A 27,562-nucleotide genomic window follows, 5' to 3' on the forward strand; every position below is an offset into this window, starting at 1 on the left:
TCACATACATTATCTTAGCTTTTGTCAGATTAACTAGCATAAAAATCACATTCTTCATAGTTATTGATGTTCTTCTCACAGGTTTTATTTTAACAAGTCACAAATATGGTCAAAGTACTAGAAGTTATATATGAAGAATACTTGCATTAATTTATTCTACAGCAAACAGAATGCAGTATTTTCTTTAAGGAACAGTTTCTGAAGAAAAGAAAAATAAGAGCAAAATATTTGTGATATTACTTTAATAATTATCACATTAGCTAAGTAGAAGTTAGTATCAGTACTGTTTTGAAAATAAACTGCAAAATATTAATTATATTTCACATTCAACTGTTAGACACACTGAATAAATGTTTTTTTGTATTTTAAAGTGTTAAAGGCTATATTTTTCTAAAAGACATACTGGCATTCATTTTCTATTTTTAAATAGAATTTCTACATGCTTTCCACCTCACAAAACAAAAACTTATCTGCCACTCATGAGATGCTCAGATTAGTGGGAATTTGAAAATGTCAGTTTGAAGGTTTATATGAGGAAAATAAGAATCCAAAAAAACATAAGAATTTTTTAACTTGTTTCTCTCTGTACATTTGTAGTTAAAAAGCTGGCTGGATTTATTGTGTTTTCTGAGAAAAACTCTCAAATGACATTACTATCTTGTATCTCAAATCTGAAACTTTACGAAATTTCACTGCTGCTTCCCATAAGGACTTTTGTTCCTTAAACCATTTAAAAAATCTTTTTAAGGTAGGTGGTAGAAGTATAAAATTCTGCAAATAACCATAATTTAAGTTTTAAATATAAAATAGATTCAAAATTCACTGAGGTCAACATTACTTTTTTGCTGGCATCAGCAATGCTGATTTCATTCATATGCTTTGTATGAGCTTTATGATGAGTTGTGATCATTTCACCAACTTACCATCTAGAGACTGTGTTCTGTAATGTAGTAATCACATTATAATCACATAATAATAAATTGTTATTACCAATAATAAATGTATGACTATGAAGTTATAGTGTATCAGCAAAATTATTGTACCTGATATATAATTGAATTTATTTATTGCACAACATAATAGAAAGGGCTAAAATAATTTAATTCTAGTGTAATGTATGCTGAAATCAGTATCTAGAGTTTGGGGTTTTTTTCTTCCTGCTGATTTCACTGAATTCTTAACAGATTCAGAAGTTCTAAGTATTATTTAGGGAACACTCAAAAGCTGTCTTCTGCTCAGTCAGCATAGGAAACAACAGACTGATTTTCACTATTTGAAGAATACAACAAGCTCAGCAGTGAAACCCCACAGTGCTAGTAGGGGCGGGGAAATAAAAAATCTTCTAAGCTCTCACAGGTGGTTGGAGTTTGGTCTACTACAAGTAATTGCCATATTGTAATGTGCATTGGTGTGATTGACTGACATTAGGATTCCTATTTCAGGTATGCATTGTTATATTTATATAGAACAATTCCTGCAAGTGCTGTGTAGCTTATGGGTTGTTCCACTGCAACTAAGTGACAACCTTTTGGCATAGGTGTGTGATGTCTATCATTGATACACATACATTCCCAGATGACTTGCATCAAAGAAAATTGCCACTAAATCACAGTGGAACTCCATGCATAGCAGCAAGGAAACAGATCTTTAACACCTAGTGATCCTGATCACTTATGGTTTGTTTTCTCTTGTGTTTCAGATGTTTTGTGCCTTGCAGGGTATAGTCTATGGATATTTAAGTGTCAGCATCTTCCAGTTCGCACTGGCAGACCCTGTGGCTGAAAGGCAGGTACTCTTACTGCTCCTCCAGTGTACCCCACATAAGCACCCAGTGTTTATTTATTCAGTCGTTTTGAACATTTAATTATTTTTCAGATATTGTTCTGCACTCTGCTTTGCAGCTGAAGACATGACTGCATTTCCCTCTGTGATTCAGGGATGGAAGCCAATACGTCCGAGCAATTTTCTGTCGGTGTTCCAAGACATTGGTTACAGCCCATTGGTTCAGTGTGCCTCCCTCCCTCTGCCTGCATGTGGCAAGTCTGATGCTCTGTGTACATTTTCTAAGAGTGCTGCCATGCTGGATAGATGCTGAAGTTGCATGATAGAGTATGTGGACTAACTTGGAGCTACAGGGGCCAAGAGACCTGTCTACTCTTCAGCCTTCCCTTTGTTGTCCGTTAGACCTGAGGTGCATTTTCCACTCCTTTTCCAAAGTCAGTCAGTCAGGACATGCACATATGCACTTAGTAACTTCTAAATGTTTTCTTCTCAAGTTCAGGTGAGCTCATAAGAGACATTTTTTTAAAAAGTAAAATTTTTACTACATGGAGTAATAACTGTGCTTTGTACTTCATATCCATATATGGTTCTTCTTTTTCCTGTCTTTGAAATATCCCCTATGTATTTTTCCCCTTCCAGAAGAATACAGCTCCTTAAAACCATAATTGTGCAGGTAAGACACAGAGAGACTGATCAGGTAGTGTGTTTTTCAACTTAGCCTTTCTCTTTTCCTAGTGAGAATACAGGATGTTACTCATGCAAAATGGTGACACAATAAATTTTTAAGTAAAAATTAAGCCAAAACAGAAATTAGTTGATGTCAACCTTCCTTCTCTAGCTTATCTTATTATATCTTATCTTATTATAGGAATTGTATGGACACTTAGGCCACTGAAAGGTAGACAAGTTACTTTTCCTGTAAATATGACACCCTGAAGTAAAAATTTTTTTCCTCGTCAGGTGCTTTGTTTTCCAGCTTGCGTATATCAAGTGAGTCATCATTCACATACAGGTAGTAACTTTTGTCTTCATAGCATTGGAACTGCACTGAATCTCCTTGGTAATGCATGATGAAAAAGTTATTATCTTCACTCAGCTATGAAAATACATAAAGTAAAGAACATGTTATATTTCTAAAGCCTTTCTATAGGTTTTCATGTGACAAAAATTCATGTATATTGCTGTCTTGTTATATTTTGAATGCTTTTCTCCAGTAACACATATTTAGCAACTTTTAGATAAATCTTTGGCAACACTTAATCATTGTGGGACAGATTCTGTGATAACTATGAATAAAATAATACCTGTCTCTCTCAAAGGACTGAGTTTTTCCAGACCCATAGCTGCATTCCTTTGCTTCACAAAAACACCAGCACAGTATTCCTCTGTAGTATATCTGTTATTGGGATAATTTAGGATTTCCACCTGGTTATTCTCTTACCACAGACTTACCCTATCAACTTCCACTAGCAACGAAATGCCAATCCACAGTTTTTCTTACCTCTTTTGAAGTAAAATTAGAATGTTACAGTACCAATTACTGTTAAACAATTGTTCTACTACCTTTGATTTTTCTGTACATCTCCAGGTTCTAATATGCTTTTTTTAAGATCTGTCTTCAGAGGAATGGCTATTGTCAAAACAGCCCCTCTGTGTGTGTGGATATGTTTGGGTTCTCTAGGCACCTCAGAGTGAGGGTGGAGAAATAGCTACCAGGAAATAGAGTGCCAGAGAAAGGAAGAAGATGTGCTAAGAGGTTGCCTCTGAAACCATAGGTCCTGGAGACTGGTAGCTCTGTTAAATCTGCAAAACCTGACAAACTTAGGGTACCAAGGAGCTCTGAAACTGCCCAAGGCCTCTGGTACACACTGGTCATGTAACACACATGATGGGTCATGTAACCCACACCACATGCAAGAAGGCAGCAGCTGCTGCAGGTGGACAAAGACCACGGAGCAGCGTATATAAGCACACCTGCTGAAAGAAGGGACCCTGTGTGTGACTGTGCACAGCTGGCTGCAAACCCCTGGAGTGTGGGTACGAGGCCCGGCTCCTGAGTGTGTGCACTGTGCCAGGGAGTTAACTGAGAAGACGGTGTGAATAGTTATCTGCTGCTAATAGCAATAGCTTAATTAATAAAAGGTTGAGATTTGTGTTCCTTCCATCTGAACCACTTATCAGGGAGCTTATAGTATCTTTGGGGGAAGACAGGGATGGTAAATGAATGCATCACAATCAAATTATTTTATCTTCCCTTTTGACTGATCTGTTTGAATGCCCAGAAGACAGTTCTATAAACCTGACCCGTTTGGTGTACTATCTTTGTGCATAATGCTTAAGAGGACCTCTGAAATGAAACTGAATGGTTGGGGAAAAGCAGGAGTATATTAAAGGGTCCCAGCTATGCTGGAGATTACAGCATTGGCAATAACCACCTTTCCATGGAAGGAGAAATGTGTCCTCATATGACAAGGGATAGAAAGAAAATGTCCTGCAGTTATTGCAGAGTCCATGAAAGAAACATGAGGATATGCCTCCTATATTGGCAAAGCTATAATGGGAAGCAGCTAAAACATTGTCCTGATCAAGCCACTGTAGCACCAGAATACCTGCAGCCTCAATCCAAAAATTCTGTTTTAAAATATACTATTAAGAAGGTTGTAGACAATTCGTCTTTAGGAAAGAAATACCTTCTAGGAACTCAAAAATGCAATAAGGAAATATAAACAGAATAAAAGAATCTGGTGAGTTCAGGAAAAAGAGGGGGAAAAAAAGAATGAAAGAAAGAAAGAAAAAGGAAGACCTGCAGAAGCAGGAGAGGTATTAACGTGTATAATGCAGAAATTCACCCTAGAGCAAGGGAGACCTCAATGGGATATGGCAAGTGTGAGTCAAAATTATGTGCTTGCAAAACCAAATCAAGATGCAAAAATTACAAATAACTTCTGTATCTGCATGAAATGATGGAAAATTAGATGGAGAGCCATCAAAGGAAGATGATTTGGGGAATGATATTGTGTGACTGGGAGAAGAACAAGGAGGTGGGAGCAGAAGCATATCCAAACACTAGGAGTTGCAGCAGGTCATTGAAGGACAAGGTGTTTTGCAAGAAATCGTGACACAGATCATTTTCTGTTATGGTCTGTTAAGAAGGCTGACAAGGAGACTTGGAGAATATGGTGGACTACTGAAGATAAAGTTCATCATGAGGGCAGCACCTACGGCAGCAAGCATGTCTGAGTGACCATTTGCAAGTTCCAAGAAAAAACCAACTGGTTTTCAGTTCTAGATCTGAGTGTTTCTTTGCCATTGCATTAGATGAAGAACCAATTTGGAGGTTACATTTCACATTTAGTAACAAAAAAAAAAATACACCTTTACTCACGTCCCACAGGTGACAATGCACTTGTGATGGCATATGTATGCTCACATTAGAAAAATGCTACAAATGTTGTCTACACAGGTTCAAGAAAGAAACATTGTTTTATGGAATAATATGTCAGTGATGGAAGCTACAGAGAATGATGTAAGAAAGTAGTATCCAAGTTTTAAAATAAATAGACTCAAAATTATTTAAAGTCAGTCTGAATAAGGCACAAGGAGCATAACCCCAGGCTAAGCTCAACTGCTGCACTCTAAGCCAGGAAGAAGGTTTGGAAAAGGAATGGGTATGAAGGGCAGCTGAAACAGAACAAATCATCTTACGCTGCCATGACATGTTACACAAAGGAGTATAGGGCACACTACAATCTACATTTTTCCTCAGATGAAGCAAGGAAATAAACACATGATCAAAAACTGCATGAGTTGTACAATGACTCAGGCTGGCCACTGCCATAAAAGATAACAAAAAGTGCTTTTTACAAATACTTTAGAAACAAAAGGAAGGCCAAGGATAATCTCCACCCTCTACTGGACACAGGGAGGAATTTTGCCACAAAGGATGAGGAAGAGGCTGAGGTACTTAATGCTTTCTTTGGTACTGTCTTTAATACCAAGATCAGTTACCCTCAGGGTACCCAGCCCTCTGAGCTGGAAGACAAGGATGAGGAGCAGAATGAGGTTCCCGCAGTCCAGGAGGAAACGGTTAGTGACCTGCTGCTCCACTTGGGCACACACAGTCTATGGGGCTGGATGGGACCCACCCCAAGGTACTGAGGGAGCTGGCAGAGGAACACACCAAGCCACTCTCCATCATTTACCAGCAGTCCTGGCTAACCAGAAAGGTCCCAGAAGACTGGAGGTTAGCCAGTGTGACGCCCTGTCATGGTTAAATCCCAGCTGGCAACTAAGCACCACACTGCTGCTCACCCACTCCACCACCCCTCCCACCCCTCCTCGTGGGTTGATGAGGAGAACTGGGAAAAAGGTAGAACTTACGAGTTGAGATAACAATTTAATAATTCAAATATAATGAAATATTATAATAATAACAATTGTAATGAAACGGAGAGAGACAGAAAGAGGAATAAAATCCAAAAGGAGAAAAAACCCCAAAAAAACCCAAGTAATGTGCAATGTAACCACTTACAACCTGCTGATGGATGCGCAGCCAGTCCCCAAGCAGTGATCCCTGCCCAACCAACCCCCCCGTTTATATACTAGGCATGTCATTCTATGGTGTGGAATATCCCTTTGGCCTAGTTCAGGTCAGCTGTCCTGGCTGTGTCCCCTCCGTATTCTTATGTCCCTCCAGCCTTCTTGCTGCAGGGCCTAAACAACTGAAAGGTCCTTGACTTGGTGTAAACATTCCTTAGCAACAACTAAAAAGATCTGTGTCTTATGAACATTATTCTCATACTAAACCCAAAACACAGCACTGTTCCAACTACTCAGAAAAAATTATCTCTGTCTTAGCTGAAACCAGGACACACCCATCTACAAGAAGGAGAGGAAGGAGGATCCAGGGAACTACAGGCCAGTCAGCCTGACCTTGGTGCTGGGGGAGGTTATAGAGCAGATCAAACTGAGCACCATCACATGGCATATTCAGGACAACCTAGTAAGCCCAGCCAGCATGGGTTTAGGAAAGGCAGGTCCTGCTTGACAAACCTGATCTGCTGCTATGACAAGATGACCCACCTAGCAGATGAGGGAAAGGCTGTGGATGTTGTCTACCTGGACCTTAGTAAAGCCTTTGACACCATCTCCCACAGCATCCTCCTGGGGAAACTGGCTGCTCATGGCCTGGATGGATGCACTCTGTGCTGTGTAAGAAGCTGGCTGGACAGATGAGACCCAAGAGTGGTGGTGAATGGAGTCACATCCAGCTGGTGGCTGGTCACAAGTGGTGTTCCCCAGGGCTCAGTGCTGGGGCCAGTCCTGTTTAATATCTTTATCAACGATCTGGATGAGGGGATCGAGTGCACCCTCAGTAAGTTTGCAGATGACACCAAGTTGGGTTGAAGTGTTGATCTGCTTGATGGTAGGAAGGCTCTGCAGAGGGATCTGGACATGCCGGACCGATGGGCCGAGGCCAGCTGGATGAGGTTCAAGAAGGCTCCGTGGCGGGTCCTGCAGCTGGGTCACAGCAGCCCCACACAGCGCTACAGGCTGGGGCAGAGCGGCTGGAAAGGGCCTGGTGGGAAAGGGCCTGGGGGTGCTGGTCGGCAGCCGGCTGGGCATGAGCCAGCAGGGTGCCCAGGTGGCCAAGGAGGCCAGCAGCACCCTGGCTGGTGTCAGAAGCAGTGTGGCCAGCAGGGCAAGGGAAGGGACTGTCCCCCTGCACTGGGCACTGGTGAGGCTGCACCTCGAACCCTGTGTTCAGGTTTGGGCCCCTCACTGCAGGAGGGACGTAGAGGGGCTGCAGCGTGTCCAGGGAAGGGCAAGGGGCTGGGGAAGGGGAGGAGCAGCTGAGGGAACTGGGGTCGTTTAGCCTGGAGAGGAGGAGGCTCAGGGGAGACCTTACTGCTGTCTACAACTGCCTGAAAGGAGGTTGTAGCAGGTGGGAGTGAGTCTCTTCTCCCAGGTGACAAGGGAGAGAACAAGAGGAAACAGCCTGAAGTTGTGCCAGAGGAGGTTTATATTGGATATTAGGAAAAATTTCTTCACTGAAAGGGTGGTCAAGCACTTGAACAGGCTGCCCAGGGAGGTGGTGGAATCACCATCCCTGGAGGTATTTAAAAACATGCTTAGATATGGTGCTTAGGGACATAGTTCAGTGATGGACTTGGCAGTCTTGGGTTAACAGTTGGACTTGATGATCTTAAAGGTTTTTTCCAACTTAAATAATTCTATGATTCTATGATGATAAGCAAACTAGTGGAACTGAGCTGCCACCTTATTTGCATCGAAGAAGCTATGTATCTTGGAAAGCACTACAAATAAATTATATGGTGCTTTGGATTTTGACTAAAACAGGGTTGATGACACACCAGTGTTTTGGGTATTGCTGAGCAGTGCATGCACAGCATCAAGACCTCTTTTTCTGACTCTGCAGCAGTGAGTAGGCTGGGGTGGGCAAAAGGCTGGAAGGGGACATCCCAGACTAGCCAAAGGGATACTCCATGCCATATAATGTCATGGTCAGCCATAGACTGGTGCAGAGGAAGAAGAAGGTGGGGGTTCTTTTGCTTCCAAGGTGGCTATGGCTCAGAGACTGGCTGGGCATTAATCTGTTTATGGGAAGACCTGAGTAAGTGTTTTTGCATCACTTGGGTTTTTTTCTGATATTTGCATATCTTTATCTTGGCTCACAAGTTTGCTCACTCTTGCTCTTGCTATTCTCTCCCCTGTCCTGTTGGTGGGAAGTGGTATTGAGTGGATGTGTGGGGACATGGCTGCCTGCTGGGGCCAGCACACCTCAGTGCTTTTAATCTCACAGCTGGTACTGTCCTGACAAATGGTAGGACTGTGCTTCCAGCCCTGGGGCAGTTGATTCCAGGTGTATTGGATACCCTCCACATGAAAGCAAAGTGTGGCCTCCACTCTGCTGCCAAAAGGGAGCATGAAAAATGCTTTGGCAACATCAATTGTAGCATACACTCTGTCTTGTTCAACTCCCATTCACACTGGAGCTCTACAACATCTGATACAGCAACATTCATTGGTGGCATGACTTTATTCAAGCCACAGTGGTCCACTGTTAACTTCCACCCTCCATCAAGCTTCCACACTTGCCATATGGGACCACTGAAGGGTGGGTGAACCTTACCTATCACTCCTTGGCTCTCCAACAGAAGAATCAATCTATGAAGCCAAAAAAACCCTCCAACTGCATGATGGGTGCCAAACAGGACTGTAATAGGTTGACTCAGCCAGCAGCCAAGCACAGTAAGCGTGGCATTGTCATTACTGACAAGGTCAACAGTTCTGAACCAGGTAATTCTGTGGACTTCACATGCCAGATTTTGCCTGTTTGGAGGTTCATTTTCTTTATTTTGGCCTATTTCACTGGAGTAAGGAGGAAGTCCTACAACCAGATCTTTCATGACTGCACAGCTAACATCTGACTTAATCTGTCTGTCTTGTTTAGCTTAATCTAACTACTCGGTAAAGTATATATAGAATAAAAACTGTTACAGCTCTTCACGGAGCTTTGAAAGTTGCAGTCCTTCAGATATCAGTCCACCCAGGCTGAGGAATTCCAAATTTTGGGGAATTCCCAAATTCAAAGTTTTGGGAAAATGCTGTCCAGTTATAATATACTAACAACCTTGAATTATCTGCCAAGGGACAACAACTTGAAGAGGAACATCCAGATCCAGTTACAGAATTGTTGGCTTCAGTAATCTTTTAAGCAAATGTCTTAAGTCAAGAAGGAATTTAGGTGGGGTATCAACTGAGAAAGGAAGGAGAAAAGAATGAAACTGACAGAGAACTGAATGCTACTAGTACTTAGTAAGAGCTAAGAGGTTCATTATACATATGCAAAGGTCTAAGGGTGGTAATGTGTCATGAACAGTAAAATATTACAGCTGAACTAGAACAGAAATAACACTGAAGGGAGACAGTACAGATATGTACTGAAGGAAGTGTGTACTTCTCTGATAACTGGTATATAATTACTAAACACTGCACTTCTGGAAGAGTAAAAAAAATAGTAAAAATTTATACATAATTAATGAGAATGGTAAAATGAGAACATTAAAATCTAGAAATACATGTAACACAGAGAATATTAACAACTCTCCTAAGTAATTCTCCCCTCTACTATGTGTCCCCCTGCACTCCTCTCCGATACTACATGGCTGCATAATTTGGGTCCAGACTTCTAAGGAAACTGCTAATTTATGAGACAACCTGCAAGAAGATAAGAAGGACATGAAACAGTAGCAGTCCAGTTGAGAACTCCAGGTCAAATCAAGTCATTAGTGTGAACAGTGAATGCTAAATAAAACTCATTTCAAAATCACAACCATATGCTGTTTTTTTTCAGAAATGACTGGGATTAACACTTCCCTGTGCATGGGCTACATCAAATGAAAAAAGTCTGTAAATGTACTCTTATTTACGCTAGAAGAGACTGTGGGAGAATTATATATGAGAGGTGAGAAACATCCCATCATTGCCAACATGTTGTAGGGACATAGCAGGGAAAACCTTTTCTGTGGTGGAGCTAAAAGTAAATACTGTTCTGTATCTCTTAATTCATCCTGCTACGTGGTTAACTGCATTTGCTTGTAGTATATTACTAATTATGATAAGCATGCTCTATCATAGAGTTAAAATAATTATGGTAATAAGCAAATGCAAGCCTACTTCTGAGGGTTGGTTTCTTCACTGCTGCTCCTGAGTCAACCACTGGGGTTGGTTTCTCCACTGCTGCTTCATCCAGGTGACTGAAAGTGTGCGCACTGTGTGAGGTAGTAACTGCATGTACGATGCAGTTTTCCACTCTTGCCAACATAGTGTTGCAATAAATACTGGTTCTGATCTTTATTACCTTCCTGACTTAATCCTCTACCAGAATAGGACGTTATTATAAACAATTACTTGCTGTTACAAGCTGTTATTATTTTATTGTGATAACAGCCTGATTAATAAAAGATGCTGTAATAAATATTGGTTGTGAACTGTGTCTCCATAAACCTTGGCTACAGAAATGGAAATTTACAACACTATAGGCAACTCTTTCTGCTGGTGTAACAGCAAGCTCTACAGATTCTCATATTTCTGGTAATTCTTCTGGAAGTCTTCCAATAAAGAAAGAAAAATGCCTGTCTTTAAGATTTACTGTTAGAAGCTAGCAGACTAAATATCACATTGCAGCATCACATAGCTTTGTCATTGGTGATGAGAAGTATTTCTCCATCTTAGTCGACTACTCCCACAGTTTTTCAGCCTAAGGACAGTGGAGGCTTAATTCATCACACCAGAATTTATTTCCTGGTCAGTGCACTCATTCTAGAAGGCTTAAGAATCTCATGACTATGATTTTGCCTCTCACACAAATGACTAAGATTCTTTTTCTTTTATTTGAAGTTATCAGCAGTAAACCCTGATGAGTAAGTAGATCACTGTCTGTCTTGTTAGGCAATGAATGCATTCTCAGAACGGATTTTTCTTTTTTATTATCTGTTTAGAAACCCAGAGTGATGAATAGGTCTCTACAGGCAACTGTTACAGCTCTTCTTTCCAGCTGTCCCCCAAAACTTGCAGTCATCAAGACATTAATTCTTTCCCTATGAACAGCTCCACAGAAAAATGTGTTTTTTCTACAGAAAAGCATATGAAGTAAATTTTAGAAGAATGCAGTATGACTGTGATAGTTTACATTATAAAAAGAGGGGGTTAGAAGTTGCATTATGAATTTCCTAAGCTTTGTAGCTTTCTCCTTCTATATAGAGCCAAGAAATATTTGTGGCAAGTAAGTACCTCAACAGGAACTTAAAGTGAAGGACCCACTTGAATCGTCCAGGCCCAGTACACAGGAGTTTTGTTCAATAATTATTAGGTAAAAAAAGGAATAGCACTGTAGTTCATACTTTTGAAAGACCATTTCAGAATGACTTTAAACAAGAAATTTGTAATTTCAAATTAGCAGAATTCCTTTCTTTTCTAGGAGAAATGTTAGCAATGTTAGAAATATTAGGTTGGGAATTTTAGGTTTTCAGCATTTCACATGTGCTATTACGAAGTTCTGAAAGCTATCTGATCCCAGATAGCTTTAATTTTGCTCTCTGAAATTGGAAAGATTGTCTTTTCAATTGTCCTCAATAGTCATACACTGGACTACATCCCTAACAAATATTCCAATTAGCTACATATGATTGGTTTTTCATATTCTTTAGGCCAGAATGTCTGTCTAAGATCTCTTATAAATCAACTAAAGTAGTTTTGTTCCTGTGTTCACAATGTTTTGTCTTTTCTATCTAGAGAAGAGCCAACAAAAATCAAGCTTTGGTCACAAAAACATGTTAAGAAACCACCTAGCTAACTGTATTTCTATACACAATGCATTATTCCTGATTTATAATCATCTGCTGATACTGAATCAACTCTGAAAGTATTTCCACGACTGCTTACTTTTAATTTCTTAATTATATTAGATTATATATTAAAAAAATGTATTTTATATATATATATATAATGTTTTAATTATTTCCCAGAAATTTTCGACTGATGGATTCACTATTTCTTGAAAACATTATTAGTCTTGTAATCTGACCCTTCTAGATACACTCATCCAGATTTTCTAGAACTTGTATAAGAAGTTGTACCAAGTGAAAACCATTTTGTATCTCCCTGGATTTTATATAAGCAGAATAATATGGGAAACATCTCCATCTTTCCTGTTTTAACTGAAAGTCAGGTATTTTGCCTGTAGATTGAAGGATGTACTCATACATACAAGTCAAGTAAAAAGTATGGAAGTTCTTATATTCCTTCTCTGAGGAAAATACTAAAAATCAGCTGAAGTAGGAAAGTAAATAATTAGTCACTTAATGAATAACAGCAGGATGCATTTAGCTACATTTTTTTATACCTAGATTTGTATATACACTCAAACACATGGTTTTATTTGTTTGATCATTATTACATACCTGTTTGAAGTCAGGACCTTCATGGTTGCATGTTTTCATGTTGCATCTGTCCAATGAAGGATAATTTGGTTCTGAACAGGATGCTTTCAAGACCTGTGTTTACAACCACATAATCGGTAATTTTGTCTTCATATTTTGCTCTTTTAGTCCACTGAATATAATACTAATTCTAAAAAACCCTCACTTTTTTAATGAAGTCTATTAATTATTACATTTAAATTATCCAAGATTAATAAAATGTTAAGTTCTCAAAACACTTCCATGATACATATATTCCTCTTTCACCATTTGCAACGCAAAATGAATCGGGTTGAAAGTAAATACTGAAGACAGTCCTTCAAAGTGTTTAATGTCCAGATTCTATTTTGCAATGCAGTGAAGGCTGAACCACATTGTAATGGAAAACCAAAACTTTATCACAGACAAGGAGCCTTGTCATCTTCCACATTAGAATTCCTGTTGAGATTAAGAGAATTATTTGTATTCTACTGGAAAAAGGAAGGTCCATGCTCTTTCCAAGGTTTTTACATATTTGCGAGACACTAAATATGTCTTAACTAATTTTCAGATAAGAACCGATTTTATTCATGTCAAGAAAAGTAATCTGGTATAACATGGTACTCAAAATAAGTGATTGGGATAGTAAAATCCATTAGGGTTCAACACTCAGTTCTTTCCCTGATTCGGTGGAACACCTTTCAAACAAATAATTTATGAAAAGATAATCTCTGAACCAGAAAAATCCTTTTAAAATTGCTACTTTTTCAAGGACAGAAAGGAAAATCCCAGCAGGTTAATAGGCTATAAATATAATGAATATATCTTAAAACATACATTTTCCCAGATCATTTCAGGAAACAGATTATATGGGAAGTTATCTCTGAATTAAAAACAATCAAAAAACTTCAAAGACTTAATTTGAGGAAGCATTTATTAATTTATACCATCATGCATGGCCAGTGTTAGATGAAGGGTCATTTTTTATCTCAACATAACCAGTGTAAACTGAGCTTCTTAGACCTTTGCCCTGTTTTAGAGGGTAAATTCCAACATAATGTTCTTCTTTAGATGAATTTTAGTAAAGGTTATAACCCTTCAATAGGCAAAAGTAGCCTTGCCTGCTCTTCCTCCCATAAATAAACCTTCACAAGACAAAAGAAAATGAGAATATTTTAACAACTGGTGGTAAATGTTTAAAACAGGATACTATATTCAGCTGCATTTTCTTTTCATCACATTCCTTATGTTGCAAATTAGATTCACTAGGAAAAAATAATTCCCCTCTGAAACTCATCTCTTTCCAAGGCAGCATTCCTCCTTCTTCCTCCCCGTCTATTTCCTGCATGTTTCCTGGTTAAGAAACCCCCTCTCCCTCCACAAAGACTGGAACACAACATCCCTGACTTCTTCTAGTAACAGTAGTTAACTACATAACCCCAAATTTTTTGCAATAAACAGTTTCAAATATTTCCCCAGACAGAATACAGAGAGGGAGGTAGAAATTGTGAAATGTGGCAGGTGGTAGGTAAAAGAAAATGAAAAGGTCTCGGGGGGAAACTGTCCTATAGTAAGTAAAAGCAACCACAAATTACAAAAGAAATAAACTACTTCTTACCTTCAGAGAGAGCTGCTTCTTACCCTTGCACAACAGGACAAATTCATTAAGCTTTGATCTCTGCATGAGGATCACCAAATTTTTAGAATCTGCTTTACATAAAGAAGAATATTGCAATAAAACGTATATCACTTTGTAAAATGAAGCATAGCTGAAAATACTTTGTAAAGAGATTCAGGTTCACTTTACACCGATAGGCATAGGAATAGAAACAAATATAATCACTTTTGACACCATTCTCTTCTGTAAGGTATTTAAAGACTTTTTTATTTAAAAAGCTCAGTCTAGTTTAAACAAAGTCTTTATGGTGTTTAAAATTTGCCACATATATACTTTATTTCTCTATATTTATAGTTAATGTATGGAATATCAGTTATACATTGATATATATAATATGAACTACAAAGGCATCTATAGTAGTACTTAATTTACATAATACACTTTACTATCTACACATCACTAAGGAAAATCCTTTTTACTTTCTGCATGCTTTCTAGGACAAGCTACCATAATTACCATAAAGCTTTCCACTACCATAATTTCCAATACCATGGGTGCATTGGATTTAGCCCCTTTTGAGATAACAGTTTTTTCAGCTGCAGGAAATAAGTGTATCAATAATACAGGACACTCCTCAGCCTCATAAACTGACAATATTCGTACCTTCTGGTACTTCAAGGCCTCAGCAAAAAGTAAATAAATTAAGGTACCCTTTGTCAACTGATACAGCACACAAGGCTATGACCTAGCAAAACCCATGACAGTAATAACTATCCAGTGATGCTGTAATTATCTGTCTGCCTTGCAGATTTACTTCAAATAATACCACTTGTGCAGTACAGAGGTGTACTGTTCAAGAGAGAAAATAAAGTACCAGTTGATCTATATGTCTGTCCCTGAAGCAACTGATGCAAATGTTACAGAGATTAGGTAATTATGCACCAACAGTCGCAGCTGCAGTTAAGGAGAATTTTTTTTTTTTTTTTCATATTAGCAATGGTATTTTTTAGCCTTTGAAGTGTATTTGGAATCAGCAGAACATGTTCAACCCACCTGACTGATTTTACCTGCTCTAATCCTGGCCCTGATTTTAGTTGCCCTAACTTACCCTAACTGTAATGCTTTTGTGAAAGTCTTGTGGAGGAATTTTGTCTGAGCCAGTTGAGACACACTCCAGCCAAATGTATTTTACTCAGTTTACAAGTGTATTCAGATTAATGTAGTGGAATGTAGAAGGTCTAAAATTTTGCCATTTTTATTACTTTTTGTGACATCAGTTTAGATTTCCTCAGCTGCAACTGTCCAGCCAGCTGTAGCATGTAAGAGGCACATCAGCAGGCAAGAGAGATTTCATACCCAAGTCAAGAATGTTCTAACTTAGATGTAAGAATGACAACAAAAAGAGGAATGCAGGTGTCCAGCCAGTTGACAATATGTCAAAATGAATTACATCCTAACAATCTTTGGCTGTCTCCATCTGTAGATTTTATTGTGACTCGCTTATACATTGTTTAGTTTGAGTAAATCCAAAGGAGTCTAGCTTTCCCTATCACTTCTGAAAAACTTGACAAGTGGTATCAGGCAGACAGTGAATGGCAGGGGAAGTACAGAACCTTTCCATGATTTTATATGTGATACTTGCACTCTCTGATGGACTTCAGATTAATTACCTAGCCTCTCTGGTTACTAAAATCCTACCAGAGTCTAAGGGGCAATTTTACAAATTCATGCTAAGGAAATGCTTTGAAATTAACTAAATACAAGAAACTACTTGTTTGGGGTGTCCCTGAAATGCAAAGCACTGGGATTTGGGAAGGTATCAATATTTTATAGTTACCTAGAAAACCTCATTTGGCCATTGTTCAAGATACAGTGTTGGACCAGATAGATACTTTCTCTCATCTGTTACAGAAGCCTTTTATGATTGAAACTGGAATATGTTTCTTTTCTAGTGGAATACCTGGAACTAGTATATCTTCGATTTTCCCAATCACTTCTTATACTTAAATATGAAAGTTTGTCTCCTCTTTCTTCATATCCATTTCTCTTTGCTTTTCCTCTCCTGTTACTAGCTAAGACCCGTATGCCAGCAATAGAACACACTCACTTTTCTTAAAAAAAAAAATAATTGGATTTTCTAGCTTACACACATTCTATTTCCTCAAATACATTTGTCTTCAGTCCAAGCCATTACTCATAACTTGCTACCACAAACTTTGTGACTTGGAAGATTTCTTCTTATGGAACACAAAAAGGCTCTTGTTTTCAGAACGGTCCAGCAACCTGACCTGAATGAAAAACTGGTATAAAATGTTACTTCTAATGTCGAGTCTATGTATAAAACATTACTGATTTATTTTCTAACTCTCAAATCTCTTCAAAATCAGACCCTAACAAAGGGAATGATACCTTTTATTCCCATAGGAGTCTTACCAGTAACTGCTGGTTCATTCCTTGTGAATACGCTTAACCATGCAATATCTGAAACAGAAGATATTTAACAAATATGTGGAATTAGATAGTTACATTCTTCAAATTTAAAAATGTCACAAACAAATAATTGCTCTAAAACATAATCTGAGAAAGAGCTTGTAATAGCAATAGGCATCAGGCTTCATTTCTTGGAGGTCTCTGAATTCATATAACCCTGGAAGACAGTGCAGTTACACCTGTGAACAGGTACCCTGAAGTCTGAACTCTAATACATGTATTGACTCATTAACTATCTTTTACAAAAGAGAATGTACCTGAGAAAAGAGGGGTCAGTAATGAGATGTAAGGCCTAAAATGCTATCAAAGAGAAGCCTACAAGTCTTTGGTAGCAGAAGTGAGGACACTACTATGGAATGTACAAGACTGGAAAGAAACAAGCAGCTACAGCAGGGAGGTTTCTGGCTTTTCTAACATCACCCTGAATCAGCCAGCTATGTGGGGAAGGTATCACCCACTTCAGGTCAAAGTCACAAACATCCAGGTTACGGCTGGTTCCTAACATGATGTTGTCTTAACTATATGATTATTAATATATGTTTGTGGTGTTTGTGTTTACATATACAAAAATATCACATATAATGTCCTTTTTTTTCCTTTTTCTTCTAGAACATCAGTACCTTCTACATCACAACTGTCACACTACGAATTTATTCACAAACAGCTTCTATTATATACCTATACAGATTTTGGTCCTGTTCATAAATTAGCAATACTAGTTGTATGAGTTACTTCAAAATTCTATGAAGTTATCAAGTAAAAGATACTCCAAAGGATACAAAGCATACTTAAATACCTTATTAGTGTAGCTGTCATTATTTACAATTTAATAGGATAAAAATAACATTAATTTAGTTATAAATATATCAAACAAGTATTTCTATGTCTTTATCTGAAGCATATGTAATGGTTTTCAAATTCCCGTAAAAGCTGGGGGTTTGTAAGAAACAATGTTTCAGTAAGTTGATAGCTATCTCACAGATTTCAACTTTTTCCTGTATTTCAGTTAGAAATATGGTTTATTGCTTTTTCTTCCAATTTTCACATCTCTGGAAAATGTAGAAATCTACAATAGTTCTATTTGTTGTTATTTGCCTTTCTGTACCCTCTAACAACTACTTCTGTGATGTTAGTTGTGATATCATTTTTGGTGACAATTAGAGAAGCCCTATTTGAGATAAAAGAAGAGTTCCATGAAAAATAAAATAATCCCACAAATTCCAAAATCTTCTCTATTTTTCTACATTTTGCCCTTGTCTCCAAGGTTTATCTTTGCTTTCACTCTCTTAATAGCTAAGCATCTACACTTTCCATTAACTCAAATGGGAGTGAACAAAATAGTCTTATTATTTAAATATATTATGTACCTACTGTAAACTGGAATAAAAGTTTTCTTATATCACTATAAATATTAATATGCAATACAGTGTTACATCTACAGAAAATATAAAATCATAGAATCATTTAGGTTGGAAAAGACCTTTAAGTTCATCAAGTCCAACCATAAACTGCCAAGTTCACCACTGAATCATGTCCCTAAGCACCACATCTACACATCTTTTAAATATCCCCCAGACAGTGACTCAACCCCTTCCCCAGGCAGTCTGTTCCAATTCTTGACAAGCCTTTCAGCAAATAAATTTTTCTTAATATCCAAACTAAACCTCCCTGGCACAATTTGAGGCCATTTCCTCTCATCCTACCACTTGTTCTGGGAACAGACCGACCCCCACCTCAATACAACCTTATTTCAAGTGGTTGTAGAGAGCAATAAAGTCTCCCCTGAGCCTCCTTTTCTCCAGACTAAACCTCAGATCTCTCAGCTGCTCCTTGTAAGACTTGTGCTCCAGACCCTTCACCAGCTTTGCTGCCCTTCCCTGGACACGCTCCAGCCCCTCTATGTCCCTCCTGAAGTGAGGGGCCCAAAACTGAACACAATACACCTAATAGTACATTAACAAATATTGTTGGTGAGGTTTGATATAAAAAAGCACGCTACCTTCATGAGATTGCGAGTCCTTGGTTGATATTTCATGGTGACCATCTTCATCTATGTCAAAATGTACCGTTTTTGAATCTTCAGTCAGTATATAGCATTTCAGTGTTTCTCGCAGACTGAATGCTAATCAAAAATGAATTGCAATTAATTTTATTAGCAACAGAAAAACAGTAAAATTTCTTAATAAAAAGATCGACTGTACTTTTATAGCAATCTAGCTTGATCATCTATGTACATTTGAACTATGAACAGTATAGCAAACGTACAATACAAATCACACAGTGGGCTTAAGCAGATGTTTTTGGGGTTCGGTGTCGGTGTGAAGAAGGAAAGCAAAGGTTTATTTGCTTTGAAGGTTATCTCAATGAGAAGAAGAGATGTATGCTGTACCTTTTGAAGAGTTATTATGAAAAACTTGAGCTTGGAAAAATGGCTTCCGACCCAAGAGCCTGATGGATAGTGTAAGAAGGGGGATTGTGGACAACCTTCAGATAGCTGTGTTGAAAGATATTAATGGGGGTGGGAGGAATTTAAACACAAGAGAGAGGGCATAAATTAGCAGTTGGCTGGTGAATGAGTAGGCTTTCAGTGGGGAAGAGAGCTCTGTGGGGAGCTGAGGCCAGAGCAAAGTTGTGCACAGGAGCCTGCGCATGGAGAGAAATGTGAAAAATGGAGTTACGTTTTCATTCTGAAGAAGAGGTGAAGTAGGGAAAGTGTCACTGCAGCATACTATTTCTATACTAGTTTCCTTTATTTCATAGATAAGTAGTTGCCTGTTTCCTAGTTTTGCACTTTGAAAATTCGATCTGTGTACAGACAAGAGTTTTAGGTTACAGTGCAAATGTCTACCTAAAAGAGCAGCATTTATTTTGAGGACCTGACATCTCTTACTGAAAAAAAACCCAAACAAAACCCCACATCAGATATTTGTAGCTAAAAGCAGTCAGGAGGGAAATTGTTCCCTATCACTATTGAACACAACTGTGCTGTTCTGGATGTAAGAAGATGTAGGCCCAGCCACCTGCATGTCACACACCTACAGAACAACACTATAAGGCACACAATTTTGATTATGTTAGGCTGAACATTGTTTTACTGGAATATGTTTGCTATCTTCAAATTCAGTTAAGACACTTCTAAGACCACACTCCAGGGTATGGTATAAGATAAAGAGTCCTTTTTCACCAGAACAATTAGGAAAAACAACAGGATCCTCAAAATGCACCAGCATGACATAATGTTCTTTCTGGGAATGCTTGACTTCACCAAAAGCTTTGTTACTCATTTTATATTGAAGTACCTCCTCTGAAATACCTGCATTTAAGCAGACATTTTGAAAACAGTAGAATTGTTTCCAAGAAGCTTTCTTCCTGCCCTGTTCAGGGTGAGCTGAAACTCTGCATGTACATTCAACAAAAGAGATGATACACACCAACAACTGGCATCACATCCTTGCGCAGCTGATCTATGCATGGGCAAAGACCTTCTCTTCAAAGACCTGGCAATTAAGGCTGCCAGGCTTCCAGAAAAAAAGATGGGTTGTTCCAAAAAAGCAACAAGACAACAATTACAATAATCAACAACAACAAAGCAAACATTTTAAAAATTGTTTAAATCTTTGTAGTGTAAGAGTTCTACTTTTAACTAGAATTACAAGAACTAGTACAGTGCCCAAAATAAAATGGTTGGCAGGCCTGCTATGTCGTTCACTCTTTTCCAGGGAGGTGTAGATGTACTTTAGGAAGTACTGGTCTGAATTTCATGGTGTGAAAAAACTAATGTTGTATTTTCAGGAGTCGTTCTGTATGGGTTGTTTTAAAGCCAGCTTTTATTTGTTCCTCCATTCTTGACCTTATTATAGATAAGCTGTTCCAGATGCCTAATTGGTTTGGATTCTGCCTTGGATTGGAACCATGTTTCCAAGATTACAAACATACCTGTCACTCAGGAAAGAGTTACCTGACTTTTCAGGAGCTGTTCTCACAGTGTTCAGCAGACATTGCCTCTTAACACGCTGCCTTCTGTGGAGAGACACTTCACACGGCTTTTTGCAGCCTGAGCGGAGCAGCATTGCAGCAGCACTCAAGAAATCCTGAAAAACTGAGATGTCCCTCTTTTCCAGTCCTAAAGCAGGAGTTAGGATTTTTCACAATACTTTATGTTTCAGATAAGAAAACAGTTTGCAAAGAGTATTAATTTTGGTAAATAACAGTTAAAGGCAGGATAAACTCAGTAATATTTGACTGCTTGCATGACTCAAGCCTGTGTCCTGTAATGGTGTGTTTCCAGTGACAGCAAATCAGTTATCTATCTACACCCCCACTAAGATGCAGGTTATCACAGATATCTTTGTGTTGAAGGAATATATTTTTAAAAACTTCCCTTAGATAAAATATAAGCAGTTTAAGTGACTTCAGCTTAATTTATTTGTGCTTCTCTAGTCATAGGAAGCTAGCTACGCTTTGCTAGCTGGATTGAAAAATCATATTCTTTCAGAAAACTAAGATAATTTTCAGAGTATTTGTAAGTAATTGAAAATGATACTAACTTCAACACAGCATAATCTTTCAATAAAGACATGCAGCCATATTACAATCTTAAGGTTCAGGAAACAATTACCTCAGGAACGAGGACTGGAGTTTGGAAATTTGAGGAGTATATTAGAATTGTTAATGACTATCACAAGTGATCAGGAAAAGAGTATCGATCTCCTACCATTCTCTGCGATCCATATTTTCAAATAATTAATGTTCTCTTTACAGTTCAATAATCTGACTTCAATGTGCTCTGCATTTTTCCAATGATGTTGTATTTGTGACTATATTTACAAAAAATAACACTTTTCAGTTTTTAAAGGCTAGGTGAGTAAAAGGATCTAAGCATTACCTAGGCCAGATATCCTAAGGAGAGGGTGGTGCCTATTGACTGAGGAACCACCTAGGCAGCTAGTAAAATATTCTGTGGGTGCAGCCTGAATTACTGCATTCCAAAAAAGCTACTAACTTTGATTTGGTCTGAAGAAAGGGAAACTGGAATTCTTAAGTCTACAAACTCTCCTGAAGTCAACTGCTTATGACAACTGTTTATGGCAAGTACGGACCAAAGAAAACAGTGAACTGCAATTTTGTCTGGTATCCTGGCAAAAGAACCAAGCAAAGATGGGTGTAATTTCAGCCCCATGCAGCTTTGTACAGAATAACTAAATATCAGTTAGGCCAGAGAGATCATGGCTCTGATGCAGTTGTAATGATTTGTTAATTCACCCAGAGGAGGAGAGTGCAGTGTTCTGATTTGGTTCAGTTCATTGATGCAGAATTTTGCATTAAATATTTACATGAAATGTTAGAAATTAAAGACCTCTGTCCCTTGCAATTCTCTTGTTACTAGACTACAAAGGCTAACTAAGGCTTTTTTTCTCTCTCTGTCTCTTTATTTGTAACTATTCAGTTAGGGCATTGAAAATTGAAACATCTATTAGAAAGAATTAATTTCTTCTTCCTATTAAAGATGTCTCATTTTTCATATGTCTCATAACTTGTAGTCAGAGGTAGAAAGTAAAAGCTGGTCTTCTTTATCTTGCTGAAATCGCTTTATCACTAAGCATGCTAAACAAAACAGAAGACCCTTCGTGGTCTTCCACTAAATCCTGACTGGGACCAGACCTCTGCAAACATCTAACTGAACCAGGCTCTGCAGAGTATGTGGGCAGTAATACCAGCTTGTGGGTCTTGAGAGATGTTAGTGTGCTAGGTGCTCAACATTAACAAAGCATCGTAACTCTGTTAGATCTAGGGTGCTTGAAAACACACATTTAATCCTTTACAGAACACTCCTGCTGAAAATGTAAGTGCAATTCTATTTTGGTTGCATTTGATCAGAAGTTCTGAAGATCCCAATTCCTGATTTTTATGCCCTGTGAAGCAGCCCGGAATTGTGTTCTCCTGGATTTGCCCTTCATATATTGTGGTTACTAATGCCAAGGTATGTAGATTAGTCCTTTTTTCTTTTTTTTTTCTTCTTTTTTTTTTCCTTTTTTTTTTCTTTTTTTTTTGAGAACCAGTGTGATACCAGGCAAACCATTTAGATTCAGAGTCTTGCATTGACATTATATACACAGAAAGATAGACAGGTAATCTTGACGTTCTGAAGCACTGTACTTAATTATTTTGGCTTGTATGAACAAGTAGAAAATGGAAGTCAGTAATAGAATTTCACTTCTGTAAGCTCTCCAGAACAAATAAAGCTCACTACAATAAATAACAAAAGCTTCCATAGTCTGAATTGCCTCACATGTCCCTGAAGACTAAGTGACGTATAAATACTCCAATTTCAATAAGCCTTTCCTCTCATGCCATTTTCTTACATAGATGTCACCTACTCCCACTTTTTTCATTCTCACTCATAGTTTTTAATGTTGTGTGTCTCTCCCTGTGTCTATTTCTTTGTTTTAATGTCCTTCATGCCTATTTCTTCAGTTCTTTTCTCTCTTCTGTAAGGCATATGCTGCCTGAAGAGGTCTAGGAAGATCTGGATACTGTTCTTGGCTGCAGACCACGGTTTGTTTTGGAAACTTGGATGTTTTGTTTTAGTTTGCAGCTAAGCTAGAAAGAAAACTTGAGCTGTAGCTCTTTAAACTGCAGAAATCAGGTATACTGGAGCACATTTATGGCCAATGGTGATAAGATCACCCTCAAAGCACAGGGACTTTGAAAATTGTTCCTGCTACATAGACAGTACCATTTCATTTATATGAAGGCAGCAAAGAAAGCCTTTTACGTAGCTTCTCTTGGCACCTTATTGATCTCATTTTTTCTTAGCCACCATTCTCTCTTCCACTTAACCCCTAGGCACATCCGAGCACAAAAATAAATCAAATTCAGTACATGAAAACAGAATTTAAAATTTTGGGGTTCATTCACACAGTGGTACCATCCAAATCTTATCTCATGCTATATTGGTAAATGCATAACAAGGTATCTCTAAGACCATCAAAGGATCAGAGCTGTTTTTGTGGAGTGTACTGGGTTGCAGCTGCCAGTCCTGCTTCCAAAGAACATTAAGGAAGTCCTCCAAGTTTGTTAAAATTTAACAGTGGATTAAAAAGAACTTTTGGCATCCTATAGCTATTAAATAATGAAGTTTTCATCTCTTTCAAATCAGACAGGATTTATGAAATCTATACTCTAAACTAGATACAGAAATATATGAAAACAGGGATAAATTAGACTGAGGAAGAAGAAAATTTTCAGAAGATTTTAAAGTCAACTGAAAAAATCACTATTTGTTAGAATCTAAACAAGCAGTCTGATAAAATAATCTTAGCTTGAAGCCCCTACTGTATTTTCCATTCTTGCTTACCTTATTTTGCCTGCTTTTGTCTCTGCTGGGACACTTCTACTCAGCAGAATGCTAGCAGCAGCTCTGCTACAGCCAATTTATTGCCTGCACACATGGCAGGAAGCCAAACCGCTAAATAAAAGAAAAGTCTGGCATGGACCTAATCTTTTAGATTTCTACATTCACTCATTTGCATCAATATTCTCACAACTCTTAACTGCTGCTGGAATTCCAGGAGTGCTGGAAACAGTAACAACAAACTTTTAAAAGTGTTTCTCTAAGATGCCACAGAAGCTGTCTTCCCTGAAGCTGCACACAGATTTTTAGCCGGTAGTTCTGCGTAAATGCCTGAATATCCTTATAAATTCTGCTCTGATATTTTACGTCACTGATAATGTTCTTGTTATCTGTCATTTCTTCCAAGGCTGATTCAAGGACAAATGCTGGTTTACAGTAATATAGACACATTAAAAGTAGGAGTGTAGCAGGGAGCTTGAAACAAGGTAACTGCTTAAACATTTACCCAGCTACTAAATGGGCTTTGCAGGCGTTGCACCAATGGCAGTAGTTGGACTGCTTGTGACATGACTGAACTCGTTTACAGTGGGTGTGCTGTATTTCTTTGCCCATAAAGCCCAGATAATGGTTTTCATCATACAAGAAGTAGGTCTGTCTTTATTACATTTGGCATGTTCAGTTGGCTTTATCTATCTGCCTAAGTACATTCCTTACCCTTCACTCACCTGTTGGTCCTCTGTCATACACACTAAATTTGTTTCAATACACAAGGTTGCATTTTTAAAGGAGTGAATCACACTTTTGTATACATCATTGAAATAGTTAAACTCCACTAAAACCAATGATGACTTTGTGTTTTCTTAAAATCAAGGAGCTACTGCTTTTATCTATAATTTGTGTACTGTGTCAAGAAAGTTCAGTATTTTACCTGTGTTTGTTTTAGGAAAAGTCTCTTTTAGTTCATTAAGCCCTCACTGGACACTGGCAGTATATGAGGTCAGTTGAAAGACTTTTTAAAAAGATATGTTTAAAGACAAAGCAATATGAAACTTTGAAATCTCAAGTCTTTGGCTATTACTCAAGCAGACTCAAAAATGTGGGAAAGATTCTAAATGTAATGACATAGAATTGTTGCTTCAGTACAGGACTGAGCTGGGATAGTTCATTTCCTTCTAGTAGCTCGTATAGTGCTGTGTTTTGGATATAGGAAAACACACTGACGTTTTAGTTGTTGCCAAGTAGTGTTTACACTGAGTCAGGGACTTTTCAGCTCCTCACCCCACCTCACCAGTGAATAGGCTGGGAGGCACAAGAAACTGGGAGGAGACACAGCCAGGACAGCTGACCCAAACTGGCCAAAGGGATATTCCATACCATGGGACGTCATGCTCAGTATATAAACTAGGGAGAAAGCTGGCTGGGGGCACTGCTTGAAAACTGTCTGGCCCTTGGTCAGTGGGTGGTGAGCAATTGCACTGTGCATCATTTGTTTTGTATATTCTAATTATTTTAACATCATCATCATCATTATCGTTATTATTATTTCACTTCCTTTTCTGTCCTATTAAACTGTCTGTATCTCAACTCATGAATTTCACTTATTTTTTCCCAGTTCTCTCCTGAATCCCACTGGGGGTGGGGGTGGAGTGAGCAAGCTGCTGTGTGATGTTTAACTACCTTGCCAGGCTGAACATGACAAGAACAAATGCAATGAAAAATGTCAGATGCAGTAAAAGCTTTTTTTTTTTTTTTTTTCTTTTTTTCTTTTTTTTTTTAAATACAGTCGTTCAGAGGCTATACTGGGCAAAGATCTGATGACACTTCAGCAGCTGTATTTTTTGGTAAGGAGCAGATGGATCCAGGTTGCAACATGTAGACTGCGTGTCACATTACCATCCTTACAGGCTTATCTGTTCTTAGGCCACGAGGTAACATTCCAGGCTTAAGTGAAGAGTTTGTGGTCTGTCCAGCACAGAACAATTTTTTATTTTAAATGACCAGCTGTATGAATGTTATCATGCACTACACCAACACTACTGTAGAATAGCTAAATAATAACATAAGCCAGCAGCAGCCACAAAAAGGACCTATCTCAAACTAATAATTGATACAGTCTAGGTGGATTAAGCCACGTAAATGCTTATTGCAGCTGACCTTCCATCTTAGCCCTTGTGGTTTGTTTTAAACTTTATTGTTGTTTAGACTGTAATTGACTATGTCATTGAGCATTTCTGGATCTCAAGAGTCTTTCTAAATCCAGATCAGTAGTGGTCTTCAATAATAAATAGAGGTTTTATTTTATTATATTTCAAAGTTTAGTGTTGGCAGAAAACTCAGCAATAAACCAGCTGTGCAGAACCTTCCCTGACCAGCACGTGCTCCCATCAACAATAGTGTTTTCCATTCTCTCTCTTTCTCTCCCCAGCCTCCCAACCCCCTTCTTGGTTCCTGCATCTCCTCTTCCCTTTCTGTCACTCTGTCTCTTACTCTTCTTCCTTGTTTGGTTCTTGTTGGTTGTTGTTTTTTTCCTAGCTTCACCATTAAAGTCAATGTATTCATCAGCCATGGACCCCACTAATAGCTATATCCCCAGAGTTACAACACTAGGTCTAGTCCAGCACTGCACATACTTTCAAAATTTTCTTCTAGTTCAAATTAGTATCTCATACCAAATTACCCTGAAAGACAAAAGCCTTTAGAAAAGAGTTGTATTGAGAAAAACATCAACAAAATTACTATAAAATTAGTTTTAGTGCAATTATCAGCATGGAAATTAACAAGAAAAACAACTGCCTAAAACTGGTTTGGTTTTGTGGGTTTTTTAGGTGAAAGGATATTTACCTGCAAAAAGTTAGTATTTGCAGCAGTGAGAAAGAAAGAAGTTTCCTGGTACCACACACTATTGCACAAATAATATTGAACATACAGTAAATACCAGCAGCCACATTTTATCAGCCAGTTAATCTGCAAACAATTTGCAGGAGACCTCACTCAAAGTCTCTCAAGTGGAACAAAACTGAAACAGCCCATGGACTGCACCAAAAAAAAGATCAGATATAAAGACTTATTTCTAATTCTGACTCCAGTGTATTGCCAGATTAACACTGAGGAAAAGTTTGATCACAAATAGTAATATTCTAAAGAAAGTCAATGCAAAACATTTTCAGTGAAAGCAACTTAAAACATTAAATCAGATGTGAAAGATAAGATTTTCAGATTTTGGAGATGTCAGGTCAAAAATACTTGCTCTAGTTTTGAATACAAATTTTCTAGTCTGAAATCCAGTGACTTACTATTAGAGAATACAGATTATATTTTCATTATACCAGAACATAT

The 27,562-nt window shown here is 38.1% G+C and overlaps 1 protein-coding gene across 1 annotated transcript; it reads right to left on the minus strand.

The window, feature by feature from the left end:
• Positions 1-2,689: 2,689 nt before the first annotated feature.
• Positions 2,690-24,269, minus strand: LOC121081707. Its single transcript, XM_040580919.1, has 7 exons — positions 24,230-24,269; positions 20,831-20,995; positions 18,872-18,994; positions 16,816-16,863; positions 14,383-14,471; positions 12,768-12,860; positions 2,690-2,878 (listed from the first exon to the last, which is right to left on the minus strand). Exons 2-7 carry the CDS (start codon positions 20,940-20,942, stop codon positions 2,690-2,692), a joined length of 654 nt encoding a protein of 217 aa, XP_040436853.1. The 5' UTR covers positions 20,943-20,995; positions 24,230-24,269.
• Between the last annotated feature and the right edge of the window lie 3,293 nt (positions 24,270-27,562).

This window comes from Falco naumanni, chromosome Z (assembly GCF_017639655.2).
Source record: "Falco naumanni isolate bFalNau1 chromosome Z, bFalNau1.pat, whole genome shotgun sequence".
Lineage (NCBI taxonomy): Eukaryota > Metazoa > Chordata > Aves > Falconiformes > Falconidae > Falco > Falco naumanni.